Here is a 9,930-nt window from a genome sequence, read left to right as displayed (position 1 = left end):
TTAGGCTATTTGCTTGGGGGGTTTGACACCCCCAACCCCCCAAAAAACTAAAAAAACTAAAAAAAGTTAGGACACTGCGGACATAAAGAAAAAAAACAACCACCCTCCTTATATTCAATTTATTCTTATAATATGGGGGGATTCTCTATACACTTTGAGGGAAAGCACCTCTAATTTTTTTCTTCTGTAGTAAGTAGATTTAACAATAATTTTGTTTACTTTCAGAGATGCAAATGCGTTAAATAAAATGGCGTCTATATTGTTCCGGCGGCGGGAAGTGAAAATGACTGCTCCTTTGGACTTACTACAGGATAAACCCTTGAAAAATGTCTTCAGATTTGTTCTCTGTGTTGGATTGTTTACAAATGTGATTGCAGATTCTTCAGCAGGTTAGATTATTTTAGATATTTAATCTTGGGATTAAATACAATATATAAATAGAATTTTAAAGATTGGGTATATTTTTTCTTGCCGCTTAAATATCATATAAATAAATATATGCAGTAAAAATTATTTTATAAGTTTTTATAAGTTTTCAGTGCAATTTAAAGTAAAACCACGAATTTTATACTATTTGCATTAAATGTGTTCGGCGTCAGCTATAAACTACAACTAAATTAATTTGAAAAAAAATATTTGGTATTTCAGCAGATTTTTCATGATTTTTTATCCACCCTCATATGTATTTCAAATTTATTCCGGTTGTTAGCTATACCTTATTCCTGGTTCGGTGTTTAAATGAGAGAAATTTTGCATGTTAAAAAGTTTGTTGGTCTAGTAAACATAAATTATAACTCTTTTTGTAATTATTCAATTTAACTTTTTACGTTTAGCCCCTGTATAATTTTGCCTGTCTGGAGGCTTTCAGACAAGGGATCAAAAGGGAAAAGACATTAGCCGATAAATTGATGTACATCCCCAATTATTACACAAAATTACCCCTTATATAAGTGATATAAAGAAAGATTTATGATAAATTATAGAGCTTCTTTAAAACAGTATCCATGTCTTTAAAGCATTAACAACAGACCGACAGACCATGCAAGTTGAAAAGAGCATCCTTACAAAAAAGTGCAGTCTATGACGAAGACCAAACTGCATAACTTTTGTGTCACTTTTGATTCATGTGACGTCATATAATGAGGTCCGATGAGAGGAGAAGTGGGAAAGAAAACCCCTAAAAAAGAGATGGAGAATATGACGTCAAAAGTGGTGCAAAAGTTATGCAGTTTGGTCTTCGTCCAGTCTATCTCAAATAGTAGCTGAGAAAATCAAATTTTCTATATAGCGTTAAGGACGGACGGATGGACAGACAAAGTAAATTATAAAGTAGCTCCGTTACAAAATAGAAAAACAAAAAGACATTTTATGTTAAAATTTACAGAAAACTATTCCATGTTTCTTTATATGATAGTCTAAATGAAATTTTCACGTCCAAACGTTTTTTAGTGTAAAAAATTACATCTTTGTAAAAAATTCTTTTCATATTAATTGAACACAGCTATCCTCAACAGTTTAGCGGATTTATAAACAACACGCTCCAAGCGGTCAATGGATTCTAAAAATAGACAAACTTGCTGAATCATACCTGGTTTTACCTAAATTATACCTGCTCCTTCTTCGGGACTATAGGCTTTTAAAGATTTTCACTTAAATTACCCTATTATTTGACTTAAAAATAGCGTTCGACAAGACATCCTGTCGCTGTTTATCAGTTTTAATACAAAAAAGATGTTATTATTTTCTTTTAAGGCCATCCAAATGTCTTTTATTAGATTTAAATTTAACCGATATAATTGTTATTGGTTCCCTCTGCCGATTCTATCCATATTTCGTGAAATTAAAACCATATGAAAGAGTTGACGAGAAAATAAGAAAAGTGTTGAGAGGATAAGTAAAAACTAAGTTAATGATAGAGGTATAGTATTAAGACTAAAGTAATTTTATCTAATATAAGGTTTAACAAGGTTAACCTCAAGAAAAACGTAAATATAATGGTGGGACAAAGTAAATTATAAAGTAAATGATCAGTTAAGTTGTCATAATAAATAGGAAATAGAGGAATAGAAATAAAAGAAAAGAATGATAGGAGAATATATAAGAAAACCGAGAAACCCTTAAATATAAATATAAAAAATGTAGCATGACCAACAGACTGACAGACAAAGTAAGTTCGTTGTATGCTGTTACTTTTTGTTAAGGGATATCTTCACAAAAATTGACTTATCTATCTGAAATAGTATTGGTTAAAATTAAATTTTACCATATTGTTATGGACTGACAGACAAGATGAATTATAAAGTAGTTCTGCTACTAACCCGCAACTATGGCTCGTCATGAAGCGCATCCGCTCTTCGTTGGGGATGTGATAGGTTCGCGGTACAATTAAAGAAGTTAAAAATTGTTCCTACTGTTACTATATTAGGTGCGCGGCATAAATAGTTAGAGTAGGGAGACAGGAATCTAAAGGGATAAGACAATGACTTATAAAGTGATGTAAATCCCCAATGATGATACACAAATTTCCCCATATTTAGCTAACACTTAGTGGTTGAAAAGCTTGGAAACTCAACTTAAATACCAATCAATCAAAACTTAATAAAAGTCTCCAAAGTTGTAAGCAAACAAATAAGAAAACACTATTATAAAACTTTTGCTACAGCCCAATGTCCCCTTTCCCTTCTCAGACAAAGTGTTGGTTGTCTGTTGAATGTTACTTAAATGAATATCTAACAGTGGGCGGTAGAGCTCCCATGACAAGCGCGCGGATTTTGAAATTAAAAGATAAACCCACCCCAATTAGGAAATATTTTCGCTATTAAAAACTTAAAACACATAGATGTATTTATGTTAATTATACTCTGCTAACCTAATTTGAAGTCAAATAAGCTGATCATATTTTTACCATCCACTTTCTTATATTATGCCTGGAGTAAAACTCCAATTATAATATATAGGTTAGTACTCTAGCCTATAACTTTTCCTCAGGTTAAAAATACAGTTAATCTTTTAGATGATTGTAAATTTCTTTGCTATTAATTATAGCATACTATTGAAAATCGGTATGCAAAAGATAAATTTCTTGTCAAGTTTCACAATTATCATTTTTATCTCTTGATATGATAAAAAGTAATGCATAATTTAATTTTCTATTTTTATCATTGGTGTTGGGCGTTATATACCAAAAATATTTGATGCAGTTATCAGTAAGTATACAAACAGCAGGTCAACAGTCTTTAGATTTATGAAATAATATTAAATATGTATTAGATTGTAGTTCACAGCACAAAAAAACGCGCGAACAGAGGTTAGTGGGTTAAACTAAGCACTACTTTTATTCCTCAAAAAATAAAAATCACCCTGTGATAAACATGCTGCTACTTTTGTTTTCCATAAATTGTTACATGTCTTTTATTACTATAAATAAACATATAGTTGCCCTTTAACATCCAGGGGATTTGTATTCAAAATGGAAGGAAAAGGCAGAAAAATAGCCTAAAACCATTCTGAGACCGATTTAAATTTTCCATTATTTCGAGAATTCAATCAAATCATTAGTTATTGAAATCTTAAGCTAGCTACAAACAAAAAAAAACCTTAAAACTTTAAAAAATAGAATAAGTATAAAATACATTTTACATTTGTGCCAATAAAAAAATTTGATCCTAAATTCATGTTAGTATATTATACTGTAATCTTAGGCAATATAATTATTTTTTAGGAACCGCTATTCTTGACTAGCTGGAGAATTAAACGTACACTAGATCATTTTCTGATGATATTTTTTTCTTACTGCCCTGTAATTTACCAATTACATTTCATATTTTGTTTTGATATCTATTTCAGCTTAAAACTGTAGTCATAATGTCACCAATCCAACTTTATAAAGTAGTAAAGTTTTTTTGGGTCATGTAAAGGAAACGAAGTTGCGGGTTTCGTCGTATTTTAACAGTAGCCTTTGAAAGGTTATATTAGGTTAGGTTAGGCGATTGCCCCGCAAGGTTAGGCAATTGGCCCCGCCGGGTTAGAGCACCAGCAGGAGCTAGAAATAGGATAAAAGCTAATGTGAAAATATAACGAAAACCGCAACTTTGTTTCCTTCACATTAGCCAGTTTGTTTTATAAAGCTTAAGATCTGAAAAGTTGTTAGGTTGTACTTTTCAAGAAAGCACAATAAATTTTTTTTTAGTTATTTTAGGCTATTTTCCTCCTCCCCCGCCTTCCCTAGAGGATCAGGTTGACCAATTAGTAATCTTATAATGTTAAGTAGTAAGTTTTGTGAATGTATGAATTAACATTCTAATATTTGAATGGTAATTTTGTATAAAAACAAACACTGTAAATAATGTAACAATTTTATCAATATATTAAATGCAAATGACTCCTTTTTTGTAATAAAACGTATAAACAGCTCGACAGGATGTCTTGGCGAACGCTATTTTTAAGTCAAATAATAGGGTAATTTAAGTGAAAATCTTTAAAAGCATATAGTCCCGAAGAAGGAGCAGGTATAATTTAGGTAAAACCAGGTATGATTCAGCAAGTATGTCTATTTTTAGGATCCATTGACCGCTTGGAGCGTGTTGGTTATAAATCCGCTAAACTGTTGAGGATAGCTGTGTGAATAACTGTTATTCAATAAAAACTGAATTTTACTTTTATTAATAGATTTTTACCCATGAAAAGTAATTCATTTATATTCAAGTTCAAACTAGATTTTCAACTAAAAGATTGGATTTTTTTGTGGTGTAAGTGCTTTTTTTATATGCATAAGTATAAAATCATTTTTCCACACAACATTGAAAAAATACGCTTTAATGTTTATGATATGGTTTAGATTAAACGTTTTTTATTTTAAAAGTATACTCTGTCTATAAAGAAAAAGTTAAAATTTATATCTAAAAATTCAATTCTGAGACAAAAAAAACTTTTATGGCATCGAGATCGAAGCCCTATAAATGTTATGTCTGAAAAATGGAGAATCCACATTTTGCAATTATCCCCCCCTCTAATTCTCACTGAACACCATTACCGCATAAGGGATCTTAAGGGATAAGACAATGGACAATGAATTGGTATACATCCCCCATGATGATAAACAAAACTTTAATTTTTGCTTGAAAAGATTCACTTTTTTGATAACAAGTTTCTAGTTTCTAGGGGGTGTATGCATGCATTTGAGGGACTGTGCTTTACAAAAAAGCTTCAATAAAAAGAAAAACCCAATAAGTTCACCCTTTTAAGAGATATTATGCTTTAAACAAAAAAGCAGCTGCTTTATATCAAAGGATAAAATTTGCTTCTACGCGGAGAGTCTTTTTAAGGTCATATGAAAAAAACTCCTTTGCAGTGCCTTGAGATATGCATTTTATAGAAGCTTTAAATATCTACGCCATGACTTTCCAAATATGGAGATATAATGGTTTAATACATCTATTTAGTACTTGCTACATTTATAGATGTTTATCAGCCGGTGTGCGAATAAATCTGCAAAGAATTGTTTGCAAATCTGCGGAAATAATGAAAAATATGATTAACTTCTCAAAAACATTTTTTTTAAAGAGGGGTGAAATTTTTAAAAACATTTTGCTTTATAAATTTTGAAAAGTAAGCCAATTGACTTCTTGCCTTAAAGTACCCTGTGGAGCAGATAACCCCCTTCTTATTTTGAAATAATTTGAAAATTAGGGGTGGGGATTTGTTTGTTTAATAATTAGGAAGAGTTAGGTTAAGTCATATTGGATATAGGTTAGCCACGCAGGGTTAGGACACCACTAGAATATAGGCCCCTTAGATTTTTAGCCCCCCCCCCCCGTAGCGGCTATATATAAAGTAAAAAACATACCACCTTCCTTATTTACAATTTATTCCAAAAATAATGCAGGGGAGTTTCTTCGCTTGCAAGGCACTTTTAGGGAAAGAACATGAAAAGTCGTTTTAAAATCATTTAAATGTTTCATTGCTATAATTTGTTGAAATTAATTTTATTTAATTTTTGCAACTTAAAATGAAACATCTGAAATATTAGTAACCCAAGTATTAGACGAAAAAAATTGGAGAAGAAATGTTTATCAAAATGAATATATATGTATAAGAATTAATAAAGCAAAATTTGCTTTGAATAGTGACTTTCAATTAGATCACTACTTCATAAATTTTTTTGACTTAAAATGGAAATTTTTAGCATACTTACACCTTTGTTTTAAATATGTGATATGCTTGAGGATCAAGCAGTGCTTCAAGAATTCAATAAATCTATCTGAATAGCGTTACAAAGTGATTAAAAACGTACAGACCCTAGTTACAGAATGGTATGGTGCTTTCCCTCAAATTCCTAGCAAGCACCCCCACCCCTAACATTTGTCATAATTCAAAATAATAACTTCTGTGCCCGCTAGGGACTTTAAGGGAAACCGCCAGAATTTCTGTTAAAACTTTTCTACGATTACTCTTTGAAAACTCTAATGTATTGGCTGCGGAAATTGTTAGAAAGGTCAAATTGTGGCATTTTTGTCTACTAAGAAAAAAGTGGTTGTTACGGCAGCAAAACTTGTCTAAAACAATTTTTATGTACGAATATTTTTGCCATAAAGTTATTTTTGTATTGTTAGTACTTTGCTGTAAAAATTGTTCCAAAAGGTCATTCTTTAAATTTACCTGTTTTTTGTGTAAATTGTATTTTACTGCTTAATGATTTAAACTAAAAGGAGTTTTATTTTTTCTTATTCTAAAGCTAATAATTTTTGTGATTGTTAGAGTATAATCACTCACTTATTTTAAAATCAACCAAGATTTGGAGGCAGGGGGGGGGGAGGAGTTATTTTTGCGTATTTATGTTTTAATTTAGGTAAGGTTCTGAGTGATTAGGGTACCCGTAGGGATTAGGCAAATAGAGCACCTAGAAATCGGTTCTTGATAATTTTGATCAGAAAATTTTAAATTTTTCCTATTGATTATTTCCAATAGGCCTACTTTTGCATTTTGTTTAACGATAAATATAAATTAAAATATAGTCAATATTTTTGGTTAATTTTGTTAAAATACAGGGATCCAAAGGGATAAGACAATAGATGATAAATTGATCTACTTCGTCAATGTTGAAAGTGAATCACATAATTACTGAACTTTTTGAACCAACCAATAAAAATCAAGTCTTAAAGTTTTCAAACAAACGAATAAGAATTATAATAATAATTATTTTGGGGACTAGTGTAATAAACATTCCAATATCCCTTTCTCCCTGCTTAAAATACGATTTTTATGTGATTTTATTCAAATTTCTTTTTATAAATTAGACTAAAGCTTTATTAATTGAATAAATATTAGTTTAAACACAGAAAAGACATATCCCAAAGCAATTTGATGTATTTCCGTTAATAATATGTAATTTTTGTAGCTTAGATATTCTATAACTTGAATATGACTTCCCGCATTTTCTCGCTATCCAATTAACAAATCATGCTAATGCTATATCATATTACGAGCGGCTAAGCCACTAAAGCCTCTAGGGGAGGGCCCGGGGGATTGCGGAGGCACCCTTCCACCACTTTTAATTTTAGTTTAAAAAGAAAAAGAAAAATGGATGGGGGGCATTTTTTTCTTGGGGTGATTTATCTTTGGAGGGTTGTGGTACCCTCCCACAAAATAGTTATAAACCCTCCAAGGAATATGAGAAGCTGCGCTGTAAGGACCATATATCAGTTCATGCGGTTAGCGAGATTCTTCGGCCGGTACAAACAGACAGACAGAAAGAAAGGCAGAGATTCTGTTACTTTATTATAATGATTTTATAAGCTTGCTGCGCTACTTCTAAAACAGTTGTCCTTGTTATGTTATGGATATGAAAGTATATTATGAGACCGTTGCAGCTATAATTTATTTGGCAAATATAAAAAAATTATTGACAGACAGATGTATAAGGATGTTACAGAAAATAACAATTAACATTGATTTTTTATATCATTATACATAATTAAATTAAAATTATAATAACAGTAGATATTTTTAATATAACTACACTGATAGTTTTTCTATTTGGTGAAGTGATTTAAGAACTCCTCTATGACTTACCCATGGGGGAGGGGGAGGGTTAATAAAGGGAGTTTACTCACCTCAAACTTTGAAATCCTTCTGAATTTTTTAAAAAATACATCATATGACAACCCTCATTTAAAAAAATACATCATAATACCCTCCTCAAAACTTTAAAAAACCTCATTTTACCCCCCTAAAAAGAAAAAGCTTTGACGTCCCTTTACTTACCCTTAGTAAAAATACCATAACGACAAGTGTCTCGACCACTAGTTTCCTCATGAAGTGAATGTATAAAAGACAAAATACCATAAAAACCAAACCAATTACCCACAGAGATTAATTGCATGACCTTTCACAATAGGCTCTTGGTTCAAATTATCAATAAAATTTGACCTTTTTCACTAAGTAAAAAAAGTGTTAATGCTTTTGACATTAAAAATGATATAAAATACAAATTAACCTTAGAAACATAAGATTGTATTATATCTTCCAAGACATTAAATTTTTTTATGTTTAAATTATTATCTAAGTTTCTTCAATACAGCTTAATATAAAGTGGCTAAGACTTAAATCTTATGTAATATTTTTCTACCTCTTAAAGAGGTTGGATGTTGCACCAGATTTTTATGTTTAATCTCATAAAGAAATACTCGGGGGTAGCTAAAATAATAATACCCCCAATCTGCTACATTACCCCATCCCATGCCCTCCTCCTGGATGAACGATCTGACCAATAAATGAGGTCGATATAAGCAACCTTAATTGACGACAAATTTCCCCCTGTCATTTTATCCACGTATATTCTTTACCTATCCAGTATACAAATAGATAACTTTTTAAGATTTGCAGTATTATCAGATGTTTGTCACTTAATCTGACAAAAAATGTCATATTTAATTTGAGGGAAAATGCACGTTAATTCAATGTCAATGCTATAAAAAGCAAACAAATTATATATCTTAATATATAAAATCTTTTTTTCAAAGTAATGTTAAAATTATTGTATAGCTTAAGGATATACCACCTCCATTTTCAAATTTCAATTGAAAATAAGATGAGGGGGGGGGGAGTTGTTTTTCATATATTTAACCCTTGTTGAAGGGCCTAAACACGGCGGAACCTATACATGCGTAGCCTAAACCAAATACCTAATTTAACCTAACTTAACCTCACCTAAAGTAATAAACATTTTATGATTTTAATTAATTAAAAACTAGCGGCTATGCCCCTAGAGGCCTCTAGGGTGAACTTGAGAAGAGGGAAGTTGAATTATAACTGCCAATTTTGAAAGAAAAAGTTAAAAAAAGGATACGCGATTTCTATGTTGCGTTCCAGTCTCTACGAATATTTATTTTTTCGATTTTTTTTGTGATTTTTCTTGAAAGGATGGTGGTCCCCTCCCCCAAACTAATTATAGAGAGAAGCTACCCTGTTAAGGAGAACCCAATCGGTTCAGCGGTTAGCAAGATCCTTCGGTACAGACAGACAAAAAGGCAAATAGACAAACACACATCCTGTTACTTTATTATAAGGATAAGGGGGGAAGTATTTCAGTGTTCGACCAGAAATTATTGCCTTATTTTGTTATCTGTTTAAATCTGCGCTACTTTTGGATAAAATTGTCCTTGAAAGAACATACAGCATTGTAATGATGAATACGATGTTTTCATATACTTTCGTTTAGGTTTCTTTTTGATTTTTTTTTATATCCGTTTACTTTTTTATGTTTAAATAAGGACCATTTTAAATGTTGAAAAAGCTTTATGAAAACAGGATATAAAAACTTTGTAGACCTCTCTAGTAATAATAGGAAGCGATTTAGAAGGTGGGGGGACATCCTCCCCCCCACCCCTGTTTATCCAAGGACTAGCTGCTCTTCCTTATTTAAGTACAGCC

The 9,930-nt window shown here is 31.2% G+C and overlaps 1 protein-coding gene across 1 annotated transcript in view; it reads left to right on the top strand.

Annotated features, from left to right (window-relative positions):
- Positions 1-229: 229 nt before the first annotated feature.
- LOC145327026 (uncharacterized) overlaps positions 230-9,930 on the top strand; it is a 51,517-nt gene continuing 41,816 nt past the window's right edge. The window contains exon 1 of the mRNA XM_080170507.1: positions 230-389. Within this exon, the coding sequence (XP_080026633.1) occupies positions 248-389 (142 nt within the window). The 5' untranslated portion in view covers positions 230-247. The remainder of the gene's footprint in view (positions 390-9,930) is intronic.

This window comes from Acartia tonsa, chromosome 8 (genome assembly GCF_053477335.1).
Source record: "Acartia tonsa isolate MP-2025a chromosome 8, ASM5347733v1, whole genome shotgun sequence".
Lineage (NCBI taxonomy): Eukaryota > Metazoa > Arthropoda > Copepoda > Calanoida > Acartiidae > Acartia > Acartia tonsa.
Note: the sequence above shows the minus strand (reverse complement) of the source record. Positions and strands in the feature narration are given on the sequence as shown.